General features: G+C 41.4%; 1 protein-coding gene across 1 annotated transcript in view; it reads left to right on the forward strand.

Annotated features, from left to right (window-relative positions):
- The window catches only part of AFF3 (AF4/FMR2 family member 3), a 384,684-nt gene that overhangs the window by 315,763 nt on the left and 42,613 nt on the right, over positions 1-26,308 (forward strand). Inside the window, exon 11 of the mRNA XM_029964773.1 lies at positions 25,442-25,607. Within this exon, the coding sequence (XP_029820633.1) occupies positions 25,442-25,607 (166 nt within the window). The remainder of the gene's footprint in view (positions 1-25,441; positions 25,608-26,308) is intronic.

The following is a 26,308-nucleotide window of genomic DNA, read 5'->3' on the forward strand; positions in this document are numbered from 1 at the left end:
CTGTTGGACTGCTTCCATCTGGTTTTGAAAGACGGAGTCAGTACAGCGCTAGCGAGGATGCTTCACAGCAACAGACCAGGAATTAATTTTTTCTGCAAATCTTCAGCTATCATTTGTGGTAACACAGGCTTATAAAAATGTAATTTAATTTCTTGGGAATAAATCACATAGGACAAGAGTGTTTTTTTAATGTGTGTATCTGAGGCAAAAAAATAAAAAGTGTGAGAGTAGGAGAAACAGTAACAATCCATGAGAAAACAAACATTAACAATATGAAACCTGGAAGGCATATGTGGCCATCCAGTTAAATTATGCAGGTAGTTGTCTTAGAAAAATCAGTTTGCAGTTGGGAAACTTCTACATTTTTATGACCCTGGGGGGCATAATCTTGTCTAACCTATCTGTCCATCTCCATAAGTGTGGATCAAAGAGCACTGACTTAAAGTATTATGGAATTGACACTCTGAACACCACTCCCATATATCATCAGTACATAGCTATGGGCAGTGAGTTTGTTAATGAATTCTGTTTTCCTTATTATTGATATGACTTATGATATTTCGATGAGATTTGAACATTTTTCTCCCTTTGGGCAATGAAAGTCCCCCTAGGCAATGAACGTGTTGTAAAACAAAAGGGATTTTAACCTTGATAGTAATTCTGGTAGCCAAGACTTGCTTTATTGGAAGAAGTAAGAGGACAGTTAGTTGATAACATTATGCCTTTCTTACTTCAGCAGTGGGATAAGAGAACAGAGAATCCTATACTATTGTGCTATTTTTAGTGCTATGCTGAAAAAAGTGAAATCTTATAAATACATTTGTATCTATTCCCTGGCAGTCTGATGAAAGAGAGCTCAGGTTTACACAGCACCAAGAGCTGGAAACCAGCGTCCACACTGTTCACACAAATAACCACACTTTCATTGCCATCTTATTTTAAGAAAAGCTGAAAATTCATAGCAATCAGCAACACCTCAGCCTGGTCCAGTTACATGACACTAGCTTGAGACTTTTGACCCCTGTATGTTTGTGAATCATGTCCTAGCTGTAGTTTGGGGAGTCTCCAGAGCAGGTGCAGCAATGCAAAGGAGAAATTTCAGTTCCCTTTCAGTGAGGCAGCAGTCCATGCAGCAGATGGAAGGAGATCCCTCATTCAAGCTTTAATGATTCAGTATTCAGCCAGGCACAACAGGGTTTTCTGGCATCAGCTCCATGGATGATGACGTGCTTGCTCCAGTTGGTTTTTCCTGCCTTCCTGCAAAGGTAGCTTAGAAATATCAGCTGAACTTCAAAATTTGCCTTTGTCACTGGTACGGCTATCTGCCTTCTGCCCTCTGTATTTTTTAATTTTAGGTTCAATAGCATTTTCTCCATGCTCTTCGTTCTGTTCTGACTGGCAACAGTGGAGGCAAAAAGGAGATGGGAGGCCTGGTTTGCTTGGGTGAGACCAGTCATGTTCTGCAGGAAGCCAGTCCCACAAAAGAGATGTGCTTGCATCCAGGGTGGGCAAGGGGTGACTCAGTCTTGATGAGGCCCCAGTGGGGACAACACACAGTCTATACCTTGGCTGGCCCTTTGCTCTCTGAGGGGTGGAGAAGATCCTACACGGATGCAGAACTGTGTCCAGTTTCTTTGCAGGAAAAAAAAGTAAGATGAGTTGTAACAAAGAAAGAGGTGCCCTGTGATTTCACTATGGGGAATAGTTGTGGCTGAATCAGGCCTGAAATGCTCCTGCAAGGAATCACATTGTTTTGATCTGAGATACTTTTCTCCCCTGTGCAGTCACATTCAGATATCTCCTCCTTTTTTCATGACTGTCTTGATTTTGATGTATGTTGAAGGAAAACTTTTATACTTTCCTCTCCACTTGGTTAGGAGTTGGATTTTTTCTGTCATTGAGGAATGGTTCACAGTGTTCTAGGTTTGTTGCATTTCAGTTAAAGAAAATGTGTGATCTGTGAACAGCCTGGGTTTCCTTCCAGAGAAAAACTGGAACATTTGTGAAATTAGATGGAGCACTTAGGATGGAAGAGCTTTTTCCCACTTAGCTATTCCACATACATTGGCGTGAAGGTACACCAGCAATCCAGTAGGGTCCTATAGCTCAGTGTGATCCGTAAAATCTCATACCAATGCTTTATCAGCTGAATATCATAGCTGAAAGGTTTCAGGCATGTTTGGTAGTATCTCTGCAGAAGTTCTCGGCTATGAAAGCCGTGGGAAAGACTCAGATCCAGAACTTTCTGAGAAAATTATCAGATTCATGTAGTTGAAGATATCCCTGTTCACTGCAAGGAGGTTGGACTAGACAACCTTTAAAGGTTCCTTACAACACAAACTGCTCTATGATTCTATGAAAACCTTCCTTCTTGCTTGCTTACTTACTTTCTGCACAGTGCATTGAAATTCAGATACTGAAGCAAGGCCACTTTTGGAGAATTTCTATGCCCTGCAGCGCTGCCAAAGTAGGGACTTGACCCCACATTTCTGATATACCCAGAAGTGAAACTGAAATCTTTGGGAGTTGTTGGTGAGCAAGGAATGCTATACCTAGCTGTTGGGCTTGAGCTGGTTAAGGAGGAATACTTTTTCCGTGCATGTGAAAAGTCTTTTTATGCAGACATCAGGAGAAGGAGGTATGTTTATACACTTTTCAGCCAATGCTGACAGATTGGCTTTGCATGCAAACCTTTCCATTTACCCATGTAGTTTGTGGCAGCAGGGAGCATTTTTTCACGGTAAATGTGAAAAGTAAACAGAAAAATTACAAGTTTCTGGTTTAGTGTGATTGAGATATGTTTTATTCTGCATGAAATGACAGCTTAAATCATATAATTGTTTTTAACATTTTGAGTCCCATGATAGTTCTCTTAGTGGCTCTGATTGGCGCACACTGGCGAAGATCTTTACTTTACACTGACTGTACACTTTGGAGTCTGTTTTAAACTTCAGTGACCAGATTTTCACCAGTACAACGTGAAATCGGCTTTACTGGTTTTGGTGGGGTTATCCCAGTTTTCACCTGCTGAGGATGCCAATTTTCACCTGACCCCACTGAGGTGCCTGGAGCCCTCCCTGGAACCCCCGTACCCTACCAGTGTCTCCGAGCTGCCCCCAGTCTCAGGACTACACAGCAGGAGCCAAGCCCCTCTGCTTGCAGTGTCATTGTTGAAGCCCAGCAGAGGGTACCTCAGGACCCTGGAAATACTTCCATCTTTTAAAATTCACATCACTACCTATTTGTGTTTCCAAAGGTTGCACAAGTTAATTACTTTAAAGGAATACACCCAGTGTGTGGTTTAGACATGAGGATTTGGTTAAGGTTCCACTTCAGCTCAGGCTGACTATTTACCAGCTCCCCTAACAACCTCGCTGGCAACCTGATGAGTAGGGCTGCAGGGAAAGTATTCAGGCTCCCAAACCATTGGAGCTTTTTTGATGTAAACTGAGACCCAAAAATCTCAAATGGCTCATTTTCCAAAGTTACAAGTTTTTTTTTCTCACTCAGCATTTCCAGGAGGTCTGTCTGGTGACCTTTTCTTTACAAATTATCAGAACAAACACTTTCTGCTTTGTTTTTCATTATTATTGCTTGTTTTTGAGGTTCTGTTTCATGGGAAAATTCAGAATTGCAGAGCTGTGTTCCAAACTGGAATGGCGTGAAATTTCAAAATCCTTCTCAAAATGGAAGGCCTTCCTTCTCTCAAGGATTCTATTTATAGTAGGCTGCCCTTTTTGCAGTCAGAGAGGGGCCAGATCATATTATGACTGTGTGCTCTAATGTGTTTTTAACTTAGAAGTAAAATTAGGCCTGGGTTAAAACTAGGCGTAAAGAAACTAAGTTCAGACATTACATTTTTATAACCTGAAAATTATATCATTTTGAAAGGCAGAAATAGAAATTACTTAAATTAAATTAAGTATTTTTCCATGGGGTGATTTAAACATGACACATGCTATCTTAAATATAGTCTGCAATCTTCTGTCATTTCGGCAAAAAAGAAAGTTATTTATTTTAAAGGTAAGTATTTTATATCTAATGAAATTTACTTTGCATAGGAGTGTATCTTCTGTGTTAGATTGCTATCAAGATTTTAAAGGGTTTTTTCATTCTTGACTCAGGCACAAAACTCTTTTTCATGCTGAGGCACTGCCTCTCACACACACATTCACACAGAAGAGAATAGGCCCTTCTCTGTGGAAATCTAGCAGCCAAATAATTCACAAATAGCTCTCACTTATTATTTACTGGCACAATCAAGCATAACTGCTCTAAATGAACAATTTGTCAAATAAAAAAAAAAAACAGGAGCGGGGTTAAAGAATCCCATGATTCTGATTTACACAACAGATAAAAATCCCCCCAGAAAAGTCATAGAGACCTGCCAAGTAAATTTCTTGCTTTGCAATGATCCTTTAAGACACTTTAATATGCTTTTGCGAGGATCTGCTCTGGCCCTGGCACCAGGCATACCCGGGGAGGTCTGTGTTGTTTCATACCCAGGAAGGTGATGCCTGTTGGCGGGGAAGGCAGTGGTGAGAGGGCAGCTAGACCCTGGGCCCTAGCAGCCCTATGAGACTTTGCTTGCCATTCCCATTTTCCTTTCCTTCTGGCTGCATGTCATGGAGCCTTGCTGTTTTGCTTGCTCAGTCTTGCCCTTTCTCCATTCTTCAAAACCACCCTGATCCCACTGAGGTACCTGGAGCCCTCCCTGGAACCCCCGTACCCTACCAGTGTCTCCGAGCTGCCCACAGTCTCTGGGCTACACAGCAGGAGCCAAGCCCCTCTGCTTGCAGTGTCATTCTTGAAGTCCAGCAGAGGGTACCCAAGCATCACCCACATATGGACCCCATCATTTAAGGGGGACAACAGAAAAACAGCTGTACTGGGGGGCCAGCCCAGTACTGGGGGACTGCCTTGTTTTGGAGCCCCACGGACACCGATGTCCACCTTTTGCTGAGACATGGTGGGACACAGCCCAGCTGGGCAGCAGCTGGGGGCCAGCACTGCCCCCTCCCAGCCAGGGCTGCCCCTTGGCTGCCAGCCCCACAGTGGGATGGCCACACCATCAGCCAGGCATGGGGGGTTCTGTCTGTGCCATTCAGCTCACTGCGATAACCATCGCTCTTCCTTGATTATAGTGCCCTCCAGTACTGATTTCCTGAAGCCACTTCTTTTAAGATCATGATGTGCCTTGTTCTAAAACTTAATAAGTTTGACACTGACCATGTGGACTTAGAGTTGGTTTGTAAATATTTGTATCCTCTGTATTATTCCTTTGATAGGAGACACTAGGACAATATTTCCCACATTAAAAGGCTCTTAGGGAGGGTTTAGGAACTCTGGACAGGCAAAAATAGCTGCCTGAAGGAAGAGGAAAAACCCTGGAGAATTACCAGACTCTTTTTTTTAAATTTTGAGACAAATGGACTTTTCAAACTTTGCCCTGAAAAGAGATCTGGTCATGACCTACTATAAATCTCATATGGCCATTTAAAACCTTACAGTGCTCTGGTTAAACAGCATTGCACCAGACAAAACCTCCAGGGCATGGGGACATTGCTGCAGTTTTTCCCTTTCAAGCTTGTATATTGTCCCCATAACATATTGCCAATGTTCACAGGACCAAATGAGACTGTGGCCTTTCTTTAATGTACTCAGAGCTCTTGTGTAGAGAGCCTGTGAGGTCAACAGGAAAACATGGAATGAAATCTCGGCTGAGTGTCGGTCTTTCCCAGGCTTCCTGGCAATTTCCAACTTCTTACCCTATTGTTTTCACTTAATAAGATAGAGCTTGTCCTGTGCTCAGTTAAAGAAAAAAAAATTTAAAAAAAAAAAAAAAACAAAACACTAGTGAAAGAGCTAAGGCTCAGAAAATGAGCAGTTTTGTAAAAGCCTGGCAGATTCCCAGTCTGCTGAACCTAATAACAAGCACACTCATTTTTCCAGTTTGAAACTTTTTGGTGCGAACACCCTTCATGCAAACACCTCCCAAGACTTGTGGGAAGAGCTACAGTGTAAAGAAAAATAAGAGTGCTGGTCTTCCAACATGAAAGCTGTAACCTACATTTTTGAAATAAGGATGTTGAAAGGTGGAGCTTTGAGAAGAATCTAATTTTTGGCTCCTCCAGCTGTCAAATCATCCTCAGCTTTCCTCCTCCTCTTCCTGCTGAAGGGACTCACAGCACAGCACCTCTCTCCAATAAAGCTGAAGAGGAAAGCAAAAACTGCAGAGTTGTTTGTGCAGACCCAGAGAACAATCTGAGAAGACAGCAAAACCTAAACACTCCTCTGAGATTATCACTCTCTAACTGATAGAGATGTACTGTGACTTCTGGTTCAGCTTCTCTTTTTATACCATTGTCTGTATTAGCATATTATCTGCTTGTCAGGTGCCACCAAATTTTAACCTCAGACTGCTGATGTTCTATTAGTATTGTGTAAAAATATATGTATTTCCTAAATTATTATAAGGGATTTAATCTTGATGAAAAGCACCAAGTCAGCACCTGATTATCCAGGAGTTTTTCCCTTGTGTTGCATGCAAGCACATCTGCCCCTCTCCTGGAGCCTTGAATTATCCCCACGCATATTCTTTATGCGTGCAGACAAAGGGCACTGTTGAAACAGATGATTGCCTCAGCATTCAATATAGTTAGCTAATCTGAGCCAACACCACATTATTTTCTAAGAAATGTATTTTATTATTCTATTTGGTCAAAATGCAGCATTAACCATTTAACAAAAACCATGACAGATTTCTGTCATTGTCCACTTTATATTGCTGTCCTCTGCCTGCGTTAGGTCTTACAGGTTGATTAGAATAGGTAATTACCACAGACTTGCTCTACCCAAAGTATTAGGGTTGTTTTTATGACCAAAATTCTGGTATCACTATGGAACAGCAGTAAATTGTGTATCTGGTTTGAATTGCTCGTATGTCAGTCATTTACCCTATCAGCCTTTTAAATATATTACAGCAAACTATGAAAAAACACTCTCTGATTAAATGAAAGAATATATGGCAAATTAATTCCTGCTGCCCTATATGGAGAAGGCATGCTACAGTGTCACAACACCCTCCTTGGCTGCTTTGGAGTTGAGCTCCACAGAGATAACATGCATCAGTGTTCATCTGTTTACCTGGGAGGTTAGCCGGAGAGCACTGGTGACTGCAAACTCCGTAACTGCATTGACCCACCAGTCACTCCTCTGGTTAATCAAGAGCTGCAAGGATGAAGAAGAGGTGAAATGTGGGTAGTCTGGCCAGTCTAAAAAGGGACATCATGGAGGAAAGGTAGAATCTGGAAGGAGAAAAGATGAGCCTCAGTTAAGCTAAGGAATTCTACACTACTTTTTATTAAGGCCATACCATGCCTGAAAGAATAGATTTTCTGATACTGTTTTCAAATTGTCATAGGCTGCAGTTTAATTGAGTCAAAGCTTAGCTTCTGTGAATGTTTGGGATGTTCAAATGCACTTTCTACACCTGTGCTGAAAAAATAATTACCCCCAAAAGTCACACTTTTTTGTTTGTTTGTTGGTTGGGGGGTTTTTTGTTAGAAGTGATGGGGTTTTTTTTTAGAAGTGACACCAAGCTCACATGGCAACTATTTCTAAAATTAACAACATATATTTCCAAAGCGGAGATGTACACAGGCTTTGCTTCTTTAGGAAGTGATTGCCCTAGGTTTGTCTTGCACCTGGTAGAGAGCTTGTTAAAGGTAGTATTGCAACCTTGAGATTATTTTAGTTTAATTGCTTACTGAGACAGCATTTTCGTACCTTTATTTTAATCTTGATATGGCCTTGTTGGGGATAGAATTATTTATTTGGTTGCAGGGACACATGCATTGGAATTATCTTATTTAAGTTACATACATCTTTAGTTGACATGACTCATGTTACTATCAGATTGAATAAGCCAGCCCTGTATACTAAAAATAAGCAAACAAATGTAAAACACATTAGCAGAACCACAACAAGCTAATTAACAGTGGACAACACAGTTGTCAAATCAAGGTCACGATCAAGACCTGAACCAATGAATCAGAGCTTTGAGTTTTCAAACAAACATATTCAATGCAGAAGGTAATCAGCTTTACATCGGAAGCTTGACATGAGACGGAACTACATCCAGTTGGTTTTGCATCAGGAAAAACTGAAGAGAAGCCAGTTCATGTTTCAACCAAGCTCCTCACAAACATTCAAGTCAACATAAGGCATTGAGTAAGGCAATCGAAGACTGTAATCTTCAGTCCTTGCCAGTGGGGCATGGAGGACTGGTGCTGTTATGGTTCAGCCAGGGGGAGTATACCCATCAGGGTGAACTTGATAGTGATGCACAGTTTAGCACTTCCTTCTCATGTCACATACTTATCATGTATGATAATTCTTCTGCTCTTAGAGGTCACTCTGAAAATCAGATGCTGTTGCAACTTTTAAATTATTGATGCAACATTTATGAAAATACTTCTTGAATAATTACTAGGTAAGAACTACAAATAACTTTTGGAATAATTCACTGGTAGTAAATGACAGATTTAAGAATCTGCATTTGTTGCTAGGATTGCAAGCAACACCTTCTTCCTTTTTTCCTCTTTTGCCCAAACACCCATGCATTCAAACACTTGTGAAATAAAGAGGGATCCTTCCCTTAAAGGAAGTGTTCAGACTTGTCCTTTCTCCCTAAGGATTTTTATTTCTCATGGTTGCTGAGCTCAAAACTGGCATCTCCTGCTTGGTGATCCCAAGAGGTGGCAATGGTTCTCATAGCTCCATCCTTTTTCCTGCTTATTTCATAGGATAGATGGAGCCTTGTTTCCTGGATGTGGTCAGTACAGGCAGGTGTGCAGTTTGTAAATTGCTGCTGAATATACCCATGGCCTTGCAAGTGGGAACTACAGGTGAGGTGTGACATACCAACCTCCTGCACACTGCATGTCCCTGTGACTAATGTCAACCTTTTCCTTCAGGGAAAGCACTTAAAACCCACACTCAGCAGGCACCACCTCCTCAGGACAAGCTAATAACCTTGTCAGCGTGTAGTATCTCCATGCCTTTTCAAATAATAGTGACTTCTTTACCCTAAGTTAGGAAGCTAATATGAATCAGTTCACAGCTTGCCCTGATGACTTTTACTCTAAGACCACAGCTAACCTTTGTGCTTTTTATCGGATGGATTAAACAGAGTTTTCCCAGTTCTACTTCTGAACCAATACATCTGAGACAATGTATCTCACAGCCCCTATTACTGTGCCACACTGGTAAAATCCTGCCATCCTGTAAAATCAGTGATGGCAACATGAATAATTAGTTGCTCTATTTGTACAGCATCAGGCTTATACTTATTTTCTAGTTGTCTATACTGCTTTTCTTTGTATCTAGTCTGGCCCTGGAGAGTACAGAGCAAGTCTGTGAAGTTTTAGTTCATGAGATCATCCTAGTAATTTGTTACTGCAGGCAGTCTCTGTCTAACTTTAATTCTCCATGTTAAATAATTGTGATATTGTTTCTTTAAAACCCTTGACAACAAAAATCAAAACAACCATAAATATTCCACAGACATATGGAATTGTTTTGAGAAAGTAAATTGCTGAGACTCCTTAAAAATGAGAATCTACCAAGGAAACCCCAGCAGTGTCTTTGACAGTCTGCTCTAAAACTTTTCACTTGCTTTGATGTTGTTTGTAATTTATGCTCCTCAGAGGCTCTTAGATGAAGGAAATCATCTATTTTAATAATGTGAAGCCTTCTTCTGGCTACCCGAGATGGGAATTCCTGCTCTGTTTCCTGTGCCTCTCTGACAGGGCCAAAAGGGGAAGGAGGGCTTAAAAATTGCATAGCTGTTAGTGATCAGAGCCGTGGCATCACCTACCATTTTGAAAGGTCTGCCCAAACATTACTTATCTCTCACTGATGAGGTAACATGTTTAGGAAAGCTGTCTTTTTAAGATCACTCTCCACAGTGATGTTATTTCACTATATTAGTGATTCATAAGGATAGGTTATGTGGTGAAAATTATAGTAAAAAAGCAATTATTTAAATAATCCCTTTAATTCAAAATTATTTTAATTACTAGTGATAGCTGTCCTTTTTTTTTTTTCTCATTTCTAAGTCTCTTATGATTCAAAAATTGCCGCTAGGCTATCACCTCTCATAATTGCCATTCTCTGAGCTGAGTGAACAAAGAAAAAATTAAACTGGAGTGTGTCAGGCAAGCAGAATGGGAAATATATGTTCCTGCAGGAAAGCTACTCTCCTCCTAATTACCCTGCAATTGCCAGGTTCAAAATGTAATTTATGAACAGCATAGATAGAATGGCCACATTAGTCCATTATTTCATGATGATCTTTTCTACTCTTGATTTCAGAAAGGAGGGATTTTGCAGCTGTTGGTGCATTGGCATTGTCAGCAGCTGCTCTGGGCAGCGATGCTAGACAACTGCACTTGAGAGATACTCCCAATAAAATGTAAAGCAGTCTCCTAACAACACAGTTTTATTGAAGAAAGGAGGTGCTGTAAAGTACAGTTAAATAAATAAAGCATAACCTGATGGGCTGCCTCAGACACTGCTGATTGCATTCAGAAACAGATCCAGAAATGTTGGAAGGAGAAGGCCTGTGACTGCTGCTGCTGCACGTTCCACCTGCTGTAAAATATACCAAATGCAGCAAATGAACCTAATAACACCCCCTGAGTCCATTTTACTCTGACAGGCATAGAGTAGACTGCAAAAGGATAGAGTAGTGGGCAAAACTGCCAATATGAGATATGCAGCTGACACATTTTAGCTGTAGTGTCGGTGCCCAAGGCCAAGTCTACACTTCATTCAAGTCGGGGCAGTGACTTACTTAGTCATCTGAGTGAACTTTAAACACAAAACAGCAGGATGCTCATGACCAGGTGGAGCTCAGGAATCATTCAGTGCCCACGTTATCACATTATCACATTATCACATTAGCTAGCACCATAGTTTGTGGTACTTGAGCTAGTCCTACATGGTCACAGGATGACTGAGGCTGGAAGGCATCTCTTGGGGTCATCTAGTCCAACCCCCTCTCAGAGGAGGATTAGCTAAAGCAGTTGCTCAAGGCCATGTCTAGTTGGGTCTTGAATATCTCCTAGGATGGAGGCTTTGCAGGCTCTCTGAGCAACCTGTTCAACTGTTTGACAATTCTCACAGCAAAAAAAAATTTTTGTTATATTTAAATGGAACTTCCTGTATTTCAATTTGTGCCCTTTGCTTCTTGTTCTGTCACTGGGCAAGACTGAGAAGATCCTGGCTCTGTCTTCTTTACTTCCTCCTGTCAGGTATTTATCCCTCCTGGTCATCTCAGCCTCTCATCTTGTGAAAGATGTTCCAATCCCTTAATCATCTTCATGGCACTTTACTGATCTTGCTCCATGCCTTTGAACTGGGGAGCCCAGACCTGGATCCAGGGAGAGGCAAGGGGAAAGCAAAAAAGTGAAAGGAAAGGCCAAGTGCAAAGGCAAAGGGAAAAACTATCTTGGTGATTCCTAATGTGACATGCAAACCTCTGAGTCAACTGACTGAGAGTTCAGTGGCTTCCAGCTCTACACAAAGGCCATCAATATTTTTCCTTGTTGCAATCCAAGTCCATAAAGAAGCTTGCCCCTTCCCTGAGAAAGTGTTAGGTTATATTGCTCAGGTGTGTCACTCCCAAGTATTCCATTTCAGTTCCCTGCATAGAATGTTGAACAGAGCACTCTTAGGAATGGGAGATGCCTGCCCTGATTCATTCTTCCGAAGTCTTGTTTTTACTTTGCCCCCGAGGAATTGGCCATTTTTAATGACTTTTATGATTAATAAAACTGTCTGAAGGCCTGCTGGGGTCTTCAAGCTAGTTATCAACAAAGTCATCTAGCTCTTTCCCCTAGTGGCTAAGCTGATGGCAAAGACCCAACACTTGATCTTTCTCCCCAAGCTGAAGCTTGCCTAGCAGCATTTAGAGTCATGTTGGGGTGGTAAAAAAAAAAATCTCCGAGTTACTTTCTTGCTGCACTGACAATGGAAAATTGTACTGTCCTGGAATTCTGTCTCTCATCTTCCCTGCAAAGTTCTTGTGCAGACTCTCCCACTTTCCCCCAACTGTTTCCCAGCTGCAGGCAGGTGCTGTGATACACTTTAAAGAAGCACTGAATGTATATCCTCAGCTGGGCACTGAATTCCCAGCAGCACCACATGTTGACTCCTACACCTTTAACAGTCTTGTGCTGAATCACATTGCTAAAGGTACATTCATTACCACTTCACACAGCACATCCCAGACCATGTAATACCTCAAGCAGGCAGAGGCATGTTTAAGATACTGCAGTAAGACCGGAGTGCCAGAAAGGGATTATTACCCTGGGAGCACAGAGAGAAAGAAGACAGCAACAGCTTGTTGTGCAACTGGGAGGGAGAAGCAGCACCAATGAGCAATATTTCTCCCTGTCCCTGCACCCTCTCCCCACTATCATGTGTGTATTTCCTTTCTGCCCTACTGGGAGAGGCAAGGAGAGCAAAAGATGCACTTAAGAATAGGCAAAGGTACCTAGGCATGCCTTAGTGATACTGTAAATTCATAGGAAACCTAAAAAGATGCATGGTGGTTAATGAACAGCAAAACAAGTGAGATATGAATTGAAAAGTATATTGGAAGATATATTTTTAACTACATCAGGACACAGCATGGTGTAAGACTAATTTTTTTTTATTAAAACATCATACAGTTCTAGTGTTTTTTGTAGTAGTTGGTAGCATATTTCACAGACATAAACAATTGACAACATCCTGCAGGAAGGTGCAGCTGGGGAGCCACTGAGTCCAGACACTTTGGTACCACATTCTAGATTAATACAGCAAATTAAATTATATTTACTTTGAAATTTATTTCTCCCTCCTTTCAGCATCTGTGTGTGCATGAACAAACCTCAAGTTTGCTTTCCGTGGATGACATCATAAAAGAAAGATGCAATTCACATTCGATTTTTCCTTTGAATTGTAAAGGGCGATTTTTATAACTGTTCTTAACAGTTATATATTTGTGCATATCATATTTATTCATAGTTTTTCACAGGCCACATTATATCTGAGGAAGGCACAGCAAAGGTTACTAATACGCATGGCTGTCTGCTTCAAAGTCCTTCATCAAGTATCTGCACACTGTGTTTGCTGGGTTACAGTCAGGTCCTGGTAGTCTCACTAGCAGACCATTTGTGCTCTTCAGGAGCACTTCTGGGTACTCTTATTCAAGCTGTAAAGTACAATACTACTAAACCAGAATAAGGGGTCAAGAATCTGAGCCTGGTCAGAATGGGAGTTTTTTTCCCCCAGTGGCTCAAACCCCTGAAAACCTAAGGCTGCACCACAGGCAAATACTCAACAGCTGAAAATTAATTTTAAACATCCTTTATTACCAGTTAAGATGTCAATAATATGTAAACAGCATATCCTGGACAACTTTTTCTAAAAACATATTAAAATAGTTTGGGATGTCGCCAGAAAACAGGCTGTGCTTACATCAGAAGGGAGAACAGAAGAACCTTTTACAAGTCTTCAAATAATCTCAAACTAATTAGCTTTTAACATCCTCTCTGCTACAATTCTGGACTTTATTAGCTGTTCTGCTTGCCTTTCCTGAGTCTGCCTAATGTCTTCTAAAGAACAACTATGCATTTTTTCCAGGCATCTGTCATTTCTTGAAACATATAAAAGAGAGCACTTGGATTCAACTAACAGACCATCTAAATGCTGCTCTGCATAGGGAGTGATATATACTGACGAGGAGGAAAAGTCAAATTTTCTTTATATGGTTCTTTATGGTGAGCAAACCTACTTAAAATAAGCTCCTTCGCAAGGCAGCATATTGATTAGAGCTGACGGGCCAAAAAGACCTTTGGGAGACAACAGAATGTGGCTTGAGTCAAAGAGTAACACTAAAGCTGGCAGCAGCAACATTAAGAGTCAGTAAAACCTGAGAGAGTTTGTCTCATGCTGAAATTTATTGCACCCATTTAGACAGTCATTATGGTAGTTAGTAATTTTATCTGCACAAGTTCATCTGTATTTGGACTCTCAGAGCTTAGTGAGAGGTCTTGCAAGGCAGAACCCTACCCAGGGCTCTGCTGACTGAGGCAAAAGACTGCTGTGCTGAAGCGAGGTGTGACTGTGTCTGAAGACTACAGAAGGCTATTCATTTCAATGCCCAGCCACAACATGAGTTATGTTAACAGTAATTCTGAAATAAGGAGATGGTAGGCCAGTGCAAATGAAGATTTTCTAGTCTGCACTGCTGTGGTTTTCTTCTGTGACTTGATGAAGCTGTCACTCTCAAGAAAAAATTGCTATTCTCCTGGATAGAAGTACATTTATCCTTCATGCTTTAGGACATAAATGAGACCAAAAAAGCAACATCCAGACTAATTTCCGGAGAAGTGGTGTCAAATTCCCCCGATGAGACATTTTGAAAATGATGGGTTAATGCCACTCTACAGAATATTTTGCATTGTTCCTATGCCTAGTTTCTGAAACTACCGTGGCCGATGTTCCATATCTTCACTAATTTGTTGCAATGCTTAATTACCTTTATCTTTGTAACATCTCTCTCAGCAGGTTGAAGCCTATCCTACCAAAGACCAAGCTGCTGGAATCACCTTCAAAATGTTAGTGGAGGATCGATTCCTGAGACAGGTGGTACTGATATCATTAAATCTGACAAGGGATCAGCTTTTGATAGTGCTTTAATGAAGCAGTGGAGTACTGAGTTTAGAGTGGATATAGGTCTTCATATTGGCTACCACTCCCAGTCCTTAGGACAAATGGAGAGATGTGACTGAACCCTGAAAGAAAAATGAGGAGGAGGAATCTGAACTAAACCTCCTTTGTTTCCCATACAGATCAGAATGCACAAGGTGTTGGGCATATCAAGCACACAGTTTAAGCAATTCTTAGGATCTTAGGTTCCTTCTAGTACACCAAGAGAGGTAGGAATCTCCAGAGGGTGCTTTTGAGTGCTGAAATTAGGCAGTAGTTAGGTCCCCTTATAAGTTAAGGGCATACAAACTGTATGCCTACAAACTCACTATCCTGTACCTCACCAGCCAGCTACATCAAGATCTGACCGAGGGTCCAGTTCCCCCTTGGCTTAATTCTGTTGCATTCTTCTTCAGTCTTTTTAAGCCCTACACAATAGGCAGAGTCCTGACTGTATGAGTCACATGACTTATTTATCTACAAAGTGAGAAAACTGGCTTGGTTCAGATCTTCAGGTGACCACTCAGCTGAGTTTAAAACACACCTTAGTCGTTATCACTCTTTACACTTTGTTTTCATTTGCCCCTCCGTAAATTAGAGCCTTTCTTCCCATTTTCATCTATTTCAGGTGTAACTTCCTAATTTTTTATTTTGCTAAAGCACAAGGATGTCTCCTTCTGTTGTCATATGTGACATCAAAATTTTCTGAAACAGATCCCTGTGGAGCTCTTCCTCTCTCTTGAATGGCCATTGATCCAGTAGTCTTTCTGCCGGTGGTAGGATTCAGCACTCTGAGTGACCAAAGATCCTGTGCATCCCTGCAACCAAGAAAAACTTGTGCAGAACCTCATAACATCTTTACTTTCACATACATTAGCCCACTCTAATAAGACCCTCTTACAGCTGAGCCTTGAGCTCCTATTCTGTATATGACTTATCAGGCAAACCAGTGAAATGCAGGCGTGTTTTTAACTCATGTAATGGGAAGTGGAATAGAGCTCATGTCTAGTGATACATTCTTCTGTGAGCCTCAGTAAACTCATCTCCTCTGGGCAAATCAACTCATGTTCCATTTGTAATTGTATGCAATAACACCTGATGCAGCAAGGAAAGGACCTTCTTCCAATGAGGAGGAGGGTAGGAGAGACAGGTGGAAAAGAGGAAAGATTGGAAAGTAGAAGTGTCCAGAACGCACTTGCTTGTTACAAACCATCGATGAGTGCCAGAAAAACATTCAAAGCTTTATATTATTGGGTATGGAAAAAAGATGCCTGATCACAATCTCAGCCACTAGTACTATATATCTACAAGTGCTCAAAGGATTCCTTTTTCCTTCTTGCAAAGTCTCTCTAGGTTTCTTGCACCTTCTCTGGGCCTTTTGTTCTGATGTGAGGGCTAAATTCCTAGAGCAGAAGACAAAAAGGTATGTCTTCCAAGAGAATCCTTTCAATAATGTTCCTTCTGGAGTATGGGTGTCACTCTTAGCCACCATGAAGGAGAACCTTCACACATTGAGGGCATTAAAGGTCCAAAAAAGTGTGTCTTCTACATTCCCTTTCAGATGTGTGATTCAAAGACACTGTCAGATTTCCACCTAGCAGCACAAACTGGCCTCACCCAGTCAACAGAGGGATCTCTCTTTTTCATTAGAAAGTTCCTAACATGGCCAAACTTAATGAAGAAAAGAAAAATTAAAGTTCTGGGGTGCCTATGAAATAAAATACGCAAAAGCCATTTGCCCTTGGTCTCAGGTGAAAATCAAAAGCAGCGTTATATGAATCTTCTCAACAACTTTATCCACTTAAAATTTATTTCTGCCCTACCCTCCCTCCCCCTCAAAAAAAGTCTCCATAGAGATTGCTTCCTGATTTCACACATGAAGCAGAAGGGTGGCTGTTCACGGACTATTCTCAACGCTGTTCATCATTCTTCAGGCCATTGGTCCACAGCCATGTTCTAAGGACAATATAGGACACATAGTCTATGCCTGTCATTTTTTTCTTTTTAAGTCACTGTACTTTGAGCCATTAAGAGACTAATTAAATGACCAAGGCTAAAAAGACTCTATCACTCCTCTTTTACTAAAGAGTTAACCTTCCTGGACCAGGGGTTCTCTCTGCTCATATTCAGCTGATGCAAGGTCAATGACAAACACACCGAGGAAGTCAGAGTTGCTTTATTTGTCTTGTGAGCAGGTCAAATAAAACACTGCTGATGCTCCATTTATCTGGTGCGACAAGCAAACACTTGGCAGCAGTGGAAAGCAGACACTGGAATCTGGCACCAGGCTCCTAGCACAGCTGTCAGCCTGCTGACTAATCACTTCATCCCCACGTTAATGCTGCTCCAGGTCTACTGGACTCTTTCATCTCAGATACCCTGGCACATGCTCCTCCTGATAGAGTGATTTATCCAGAGATGTCACTACTAATTGTTATGTAGCATTTTATTTTAGGAGGGGTTTCTTTAGCCAAGGTGTTTTTGGTGGTTTTCTCTTTCCTACTGTATTCCTTCAAGGTAGGAGCTGTGATTCTCCTTCTTCCACTATCAACCAGAACTTAAGTAGATGCCCCATGCCAGACTGAATTTTTTGGAGGCTTTTTTTTATGTGTGTGTGCATGCGCTTCATAACTTGTTTTTCTAAACAGCCTTTCCTATCAATTTGTTTTTATTTGGTGACTATTCTGACAATTAAGCTGCAATTGCACAGTGCCCACCTGACTCTCTTCAGAGAGACCTGACTTACCTTCAGTTTCCATTATCAGATGATACTTGTAGTCTTGTCAGCACAAACTATTTAAGCAACTTCCAAGGACAGTGTTAAAATATAGGTAGAGTCTATGAACTCTGTTCTTGGCAGCTGTGCTTTATTAGCTGTGCTGTGCAAAGGTGGTGCTGCTAAGGTAATGCAGTGCTTTCACAGAAGCATTATATATTGTGACAAGCCAAACAACCTCCAGACTCTCACTCATCCTGACTCCCATTTCATACCTCATCCATTACAGGAATGAGGTATGAAAACATTTCTCTGTTTCCTAAAGATATTAAAAGACTCCTGGGAAATCGTTTACCTGGAGAAAGGGAAGCGTTCAGCCTCATTTTTTTTGCATTCAGGCCCAAACAGCAGACCGTGGCAGGGCTACTGTCTTTTCTTGTTAGTGAATGATAGGTAATTTTTGCAATTGGTAACTGTGAAGAACTCACACAGTTAATTGGTTTCATGCTCATGGTTAGCAAAGGTACGAAAGATAAATTTGTGTTACTTTCATACTGACTTCAGAACAAAGATATCCAAGCGTCTTTTAAAGAGTAACAAAGGACATCTAACACACTGAACATAGGCAATTTCGGTCATACCCAAAAGTATGACTGAGATGGCAGCTGGAGCCCTGTAAGGTTCCATTGATTTGGTCATTCAGACTTGACATGGCAGACCTAAAACTAGAGCAGAGGCTCCTTACCATAGAAGCATAGAATCATGGAAGGGCTTGGGTTGGAAGGGACTTCAAAGATCAGGGAAGTTGGAACGGAATGACCTTTAAGGTGCCTTCCAACCCAAGCCTTTCTATGATTATACTCACCTTTAAATGTTAAGTACAGAACCAGCCTTCATACTGGTATTTTAAACCATGCAGGTATCTGGCTGTTCTCTGTGCATTTTCTAGAGTTTGTGGTATCATTTCCCTTTTCTCAGCATGATTTTGTCCTGAAACAAATGGATGAGGTCCACATTTATTCTGTAGGCTATCCTTATGGTGCTATTTCTTGGCATTCTACAGTTGCCTCAGAAAATATCCCCATATGCTCTGTTACAATATTGAGATGGCCTGATCTGCAAGTCCAGATAGATTCCCATGGTAAGCATGTTTCAGATGTCTTTGCTGGAAGAGAATTTGAAAAATACACAGGGGCAGCAGCAAGAAGTGGGCATTTCCGTTGACTCTGTGATTCATTCACAATTATTGATACAGGAATCCCTACTGTGTGCAGGGGAGACATGCAATATCTTCAGTGCCAGGCAGCAGAGATAATTATACAGATCTTGGCACGATGTTCTCAGTCAGTGGTTTGAGGAAGCACCATGTGGAATTTGCTTCTTGCAACAAAGGGATAAAGAGTTTTCTGTAAAAGACGTTTGATGGGTTTTAGGTTGGCTCCAAGGGAAGAAGGGAAGGTGCTTCAGATACTTTAATCTGCAATAAAAATAGTGGCTCTGCCAACAGAGCTCCTTTAAATCATTAAACATGTTTTCATCACTGAATTTGAAATATCATTTCAGAGTCTTGGTCAGTTTTACTGTCGGATTTAAATCAGTGTAGCCTAATTGAAAGCAATGGAGCTATGACAGTTTATACCAGCCAAGGGATTGGTGTCTGTTTCAGAGTATTGTTTTCCCACAATTGGCCTTGATCTTTCAGACAGTGATAGATTTTCTGGGTATTCCAAATACTGTAAGTATTCATAGGATTTCATGGTATTTCTTAGGATTTTCTCAAATGTTTGTGACATGTACAAATTCGGATCACCTTCTGCATGCCTACCTCTCAGTGTTGACAATGTGATCCCTAACAGTGTCATTTGTTTATTCAAGTCAGCTCTTCTCACTAATTGTTGCATTCCTCTCTCCTATGGGGAGTCAGAGCCACTTGATAGTTGCACAGTGCTTGATGGATAGTACCACAGGGTGAAATTTAGAAGAAAAATAGTTTAGATGATCAGAGCTATGCAGATGACACTGGATAAGTAGTGTCCCATTTCCAGACACAAAAAGAAATACAGCTTACAATATCAGTGAGCCTTCTAATAAGAAAGCTCTGGATATAGTTCTTGCAAAGTGAAATTACACAGACCAACTGGACTCTAAAATATAAAGCATTTTCCCCCCGCTTGGTACTGGTGAGGCCGCACTTCGAGTACTATGTTTGGTTTTGGGCACCTCACTACAAGAAGGATATTGCGGTGCTGGAGCATGTCCAGAGAAGGGCAACAAAGCTGGTGACAGGTCTGGAGCACAAGTCCTATGACGAGTAGCTGAGGGAGCTGGAGTTGTTTACTCTGAAGGCTCAGGGTAGATCTTATTGCTCTTTACAACTACCTGAAAGCAGGTTGTGGTGAGGTGGGCATCAGCCTCTTCTTCCACGCAACTAGCGACAGACAGGACAAGAGAAAATGTCTTCAAGTTGTGCCAAGGGAGGTTCAGGTTGCATATTAGGAAAAATTCTTCACTAAAAAAATGGTAAAGGGAAGTCATGGTGTCACCATCCCTGGAAGCATTCAGAAAATGAGTAGATGTGGCACTTCGTGACACAGTTTAGTGGACGTGGTGGCATTTGGTCAAAGGTTGGACTTGATGATATTGGACGTCTTTTCCAAACTTACTGACTGTATGATTCTTTGAGCGTTTACATAGCCTTTGTTGCAGCTGGAAAAGTATTTCAGAGGCTTACTTTGATATGTTTCCTTGGCTGAGTCATTTTTCCAAGGCCTGATTCTCTCTTGCTTTGCATTCTTGATAATCATTCATTCCTGTGGAAAGTAGATATAAAATGCCTTCATATTGTAACACATATTGTTACCAAATACTTGCAGTTTGGTAAAGAACTGCATCAATTTTACTTGTAGCTTTACCCATGCTGTATGTCTGTGAGACAGTAGGAATGTAGCCTGTGTGCCCCTATGTGGTTGCGAGCTATGCTGGCGATGGTACATGCCTTCGGTAGGGTCACCCATGCCAGACAGGTCAAAAACGTAGGGTCAGATACAATACATCCTTGGGCAGGATGAGCTCGTTAGCCTTCTGGCAGTCATCCTAGGAGAAGGACAACTCTTATCCCAAACCCAGGCAGATGGAGCTCGCGTAGCCCCGTAAGGCCATCCATCTAAGAGAAGGTCACTCTAATCAAACCTACATCCTGAGGACCTCGCTGCCACCATCCAAGCTCACTCGGCCCTGGCAGATGAACCTTAGGATTAAAGGGTGGGTTCAGTTCTGCGCATACTACATCTCACCTAAAAAATCCACTGCACAGGCTCAAAGGCTTTACCCACAAAGTTTCCTTTGAGAATGCACACAGGATCACTCTCGAGGAGAAAAGACAATGCAGAAAGAATCATGTCTTGCAGAATATACCATCTAAGGAGTCTTTCTGCTGTGCCTTTTGCAATCGGACATGTCTGTCTCGTATTGGCCTTATTAGCCACCAGCGTGTTTGTAACAAACGTGGATAGAGCCTCCCAAATCTTCGTTCGCGAAGCCTAGCCATGATGATGATGATGTCTGTGAGACTGAATTCCTGCAATACAGCATATGCCTAGCTGCCTGGGAGCTTCCTGTGGCCAGTGCTGAACACCATGATTTATTACAATGGAAAGTAGTGCGGCTGTAAGCAGCAGCTTAATATAAAGCATAGAGCAGGACTCGAATCCAGGGTGATTAACCTAAAGAGGTATCCTGAGGGTCACCAAAGCAATCTGATTTGGGAATCTGTCTCCACTAACTGAACAGCAAACACTTGCACCTTCCTGCATAAATGTTTAAACCGCCTTGGTGCCATTCAAAGGCTGGCCATGATCATGCAGCCTGATGGGGCTAGTAACAGGTCCCATCATAAATAACCTCTCAGGTTTCTCCAGGGATTGAGATGGCTCCACCTCTCAACTTGGATCACAAGTTAGTTAGAGTGGGAAAGAAGTATTAATCTCCCCAAATCACTCTGTTTCTGAACCTATGCACATATGAGAAAAATTGAGGCTATGAGGTATCTTGCAGTTTTTCCAAGAAGGGTCAGTTGACCACTAGACGGTGCAGGAAAACAAGCTGTTGGAGACTTACACGGCATTTAGTTGCCCAGGTTCCATGTAGCCAGGATGATGGGAGATATCTGATCAGAAACTTCAGGTGGTGTGCTGGTTAATAAGTGATATCATTACTGAACTTTTGGCAGCTTTACAAGGTATTTCTGAACTTCTGGCAGCTTTACAAGGTATTTACTCTCTCCCTTAAGTCAGAGAGTGCATGTTCTGATCAAGAGTTTAAAAGAAAAGTGGTTCTTACCCAAATCGTTGTTTAATTCCGTAAAATAAAAATACAATTTCTATGATGTGGTAATTAATTCTGGGGCATAAGCCAGTAGCAAAATATGTACGAATGTTATGTGCCACAGTCATTAAAATGTAAATTGGTTGACTGCATGATCTTGCTTACATCCTTTAGAATGAGCAGTCCAAAATGGAAGTCACCAATTAGAAAAAAGGTTGTTTTTTAATAAAAATGCATGAAGAAAGATATAACTGATTTTACCCTGGTCACTAAGTGTAATGAGGATCCTTCTAAGAATACGCTATATTTAAAAATGGAAAAGGTAGAAGGGGGGCAGGAGACTTAAGCAGTATCAGAATGGGAAAATATTATAATGCTTAATTTTTGTAGTATATTGGCTACCATTAGAGCAGCAAACATAGATTTCCAGATGTTTGTGAAGAGTCCAACAGTTATATTTTATATCTATGGCTGTAGTAACAATTTCTATTCAGCAGCCTAGAAAAACATTTCATGTCACAGCAGGAAAGAAATATTACCATGGGTCTTTCCCCCCCTTATCTCCTATATAGGAATTCTGAATACTTCAGTCAACGCCAAATAAAAATGATGGTTTAAAAATTAAAAGCACAGTCACCAGGGGCAGGGCATAAATGTGCAGATGTTTTGTGATGCTGAAGAACTTTTTAGGCAAATGCCATTGTGGAGAGGACTGGAAATCCATCAGAGTTGGACACTGTCAAAAGCATTCCCTAAGCTACACTGTCAGAAAAGGCAGTTACCTTTTCATATTCTCTTAAGGGGAAAAAAAAAAAAAAAAGAAAAAAATTCAAACCCACAAATCCTATTCATAATGGCTTTTATACAGCTCTTAATATTTTATTAGCAAGGGATTGACTTGTTAATACAAGTGAGCAGCTTATATGTAGAGTTTACTGGGCAACCTGTACAAGTGGAAAGCTACATTGTCCCAAAGCTATGTACAAAATACCAGTTTTCCTTCTGCAGGAAGGAAAAATTTTTTAACAAGCTTATCACCTGTTTCTGTTTCAGTCACCTCTCTGCCTTAATGATGTTATACAAATGGCTGCCCAAAAATCTTGTCTTTACCATGGCTACATGGGTAGACAAAAGATGTCATGAATAACAACAAGTTTTTAAAGTCTTTAACCTTTAATGCCTGTGCATGAAGATAGACCTCTTGCCTCCCCAGAGCTGGCAGGCACTTCTGCAACCAGGAGTAGCACGGAGCCATCCTGATGGAGCATGAGCTTTTACAATTGCCCATCTCTGTACCATCAAGTAGTTCTGAGGATGGAAATAAAGCTCAAAAATAAAAATGGATGTCAGCTCCTCCCTTTCCTGTTTATTTGATTTACTTTTAATTAGCAAGGTGAGATCACAGGTGAGATTTTCTGTACTGCCTGGCCCTGCTGTGCTTTAAAGGGTGCAGAAGGCTCCCCAACAGTGGCATGATTCCCCAAGCAACCAGAAACTGCTGGAGCAAGAAAGCCATGGGCAGCTGTGCCACTTCCTAGCAAAAGGCAAGGGGATGCTGCAAGTAAAAGCAATGTTGTGGGAGTGTTGGCTTGTGCAAGACAGGTGGTCCAGAGGGGAAAATTTGGCATATGTTAGGGGAGGCAGGAAGAGGGCCAGAAAGTGTGCAGCTGTGGGGAATCATGGAGTTGAAGCTGCATCTCTGATGGCCTGGCCTCTTTTCAAAGCCCCAGAAACTGCCTGTCATATTTGGCTTGTGTCAGGTTTCAGTTTTCCGTAATGAAAAGCACTATTAGCAGGTAAAGACAATTCATTAGGTGCAACATAGCAGAACTGTAATTAATTATTAGATATTATTTCTCACAGAATGCATCTCCAAGATCACATTGAATTAGCCACAATATTGGACTGATGGAGCATAAACAAGGGTAATGATAAACACCAGTGAATGGATTTGGGAAGAAATGGTTATTAGGGTACTGGCGTCTTTCATGTGGGGTTTATTTAACGATCTCATTAATGAGCTGGAAAAGGAAGTGAATAACCATTTAATTAAGTTTGTATTTGATACTAAATTAGAAGTTGCTGCAGACACCTCCGAGGGCAGAGAAATAAATCAAAAGGAGCTAGAAGCTTGTGCGGTAAAGAAGAAAATGAGATCTGGTATGAAGGAAAAAAGCAAGCTAATCTCCCTGGAAGCAAATAATCTAAAATGTAGCTATCAGTGGAGGAATTCTGGAGAAAGCAATGTTGAAAGAGAGGTAGGGGTGTTAATGGACTATACATTCCATCACAGCTTGGATATATGTTTACAGAAGCAACGTATCAAGGAGCAGGAAGGTAATAGCCGTTCATTGTGGGGCTCTAGTGAGAACCCATCTATAATGCTGCACTCTGTTTTGGGCACCCTGTTATCAGAGAGATATAGATGAATTGGAATGAGTTCAGAAAAGAGCTGTAAAAATGATCCCATATCCCTGGAGATAATGACTTATGAAGAAAGATCAGAAGACGTAAATGTGTAAAGCCTTGTCTGAAAGATGACTGAAGCAGGGCAGAAAAACAGTCTGCAAAAATGTGAAAGCAAAAAGGGAGGAGGATAATTTATCATAGTAACTATTAGTAATAGGATGAAATAATAACTAACAACAATAAATTTTAAAAGGGCAACTTCAGGTTGAATGTAGAAGAAATTTCTGACAGTGGAATTTGAGTTGGTTTGCAGAGAAGTTTCCCAAGGGTGAAAGTAAAAGCTGCATTCAAGTAATTTAAAATCAAATTGGACAACTCACTAGAAAATGCACCCTGCTGTAGGGAACAATCATCCATTGCCTGGGGAATAAGCTGGATGACTTAATAAGATATTTCACACTCAGGTCTTTATGACTGTGATATTTTTAATATGCATGGTCAACTATTTCAGGAAAACATACATTTCTTCTGCTGCCAAGCCTGAAAATACAAACACTTGCATGCAAACATAACTTCTGAGAAGCACTGCACTGGTGACATGCAAAAACACAATCCTGAGCTCTTCAAGTTTTTGTAAGCTGAGAGTCTCAGATTTTGAGTTGTCAATATCAAGATGGTATATACAGGTATATGGGTAGGTGAAGAAGTGTGCAAAACAGAAGATGGGGGTTGGAGGCTCCAGTGAAGATGTATAATTATGGTTATTTTTATGGTTATTGCTATTACTACTTATGACTGGTAGTGTGGGGTTCAACTCAGTTGAACTGTTCATCTTTTTGATCTCCTGCTTCCACCTCTGTGCTGAGTGTTCATTAGACAGTGTAAAATTGCTTTCTGTACTCTGTTTTTTCAAACATTCGGTATTTTTAATATATCTTAAAATGTCTAGACAAGCTAAAGCGAAAACTTGACCCTCTCTCAGGTGAAGAAGAAATGGCAAAAGCTATGTATTTAAATGGATATGAGAGTAATCCCATATTCCCCCCCCCCAATTATAGCAATGTAATGTTGAACTCACTTCACCATTCATTAGCAGCAGAGAGAAGCTCACAGGCATTCAGAGAGGTATGCTCCCTAAAACACCATGGTTTTTACATGTGGGTTTTTTTATGTTCCTGTTTTCTTTTCTTCCCTCCCCCCTTCCCGATGGGCTGTGTGTGGGGCTGGCAGCCTGGTGGTGCCACAGCCCAATGCCCGAGCCTCGGGACTCTCCAGCAAGGGGTCAAGCAGCAGCAGCTCCAGTGAATCCGAGACCAGCTCAGAGTCTGACTCAGAGAGTGAAAGCAGCTCCAGCGAGAGTGACGGCAGCAAGCCCTCGCATTACTCCAGCCCGGAGGTAAGGGCTTCTGCTCTTTATGATTTAGGGTGCACTCCATTATTACACCCACTCAGACCTTTTCCCAGCCAAGCCAACACAAGGAGCCTGTGGGGAGATATACCAAAAAATGGAAGAGAAGGGCCCAGGGATCCTCCTCCTGGCATGCTGTGAGATGCAAGTGGCCAGGGATCCTGGGGCAGATTAAAGGATATAAAACAAAAATGAAGAAAGAAATAAGCCTGTGATGTTTTCCTTAAATTGGAGATGAGTGGACCACCTTGCAAAGCTCACAGCTTGCTTGAAGTTTTATACCATTCTGCCTCCATAGCAATGACTTGCTCAGTGTTTAAATCCTGATGTGGGCTCCCGGCACCGCAAGGGAACTAAAGGCTTCGCCACGCAGGAAGCTGTTATAAAATCAGTTTGCGGGTGGATTTTTAAAGCAAAACAGTTTTCACTCACACACTTCCCTTGCCTCACTCTATAAGTGAATTATTCTCTCCTACTGCTGCCTTTGTGTGATTTATTTTAATCCACCTCCAAAATGGACTAAACTTAATTACTCATGGTGCAAAACATTGAGCCCAAACTTGTCATCTGGAAAGCTAGTACTGAAAATTTCCACATGTAGACAAGCCCTAGCCAAACTACAATTAAGCTGCCAGTACTGACACCACCTGCTTTCACCTCTACAGAAGGATCAACAGACACAACAAAGC

Source organism: Manacus vitellinus, unplaced genomic scaffold (assembly GCF_001715985.3).
Source record: "Manacus vitellinus isolate BGI_N305 unplaced genomic scaffold, ASM171598v3 scaffold_7_pilon, whole genome shotgun sequence".
NCBI classification, from domain to species: domain Eukaryota; kingdom Metazoa; phylum Chordata; class Aves; order Passeriformes; family Pipridae; genus Manacus; species Manacus vitellinus.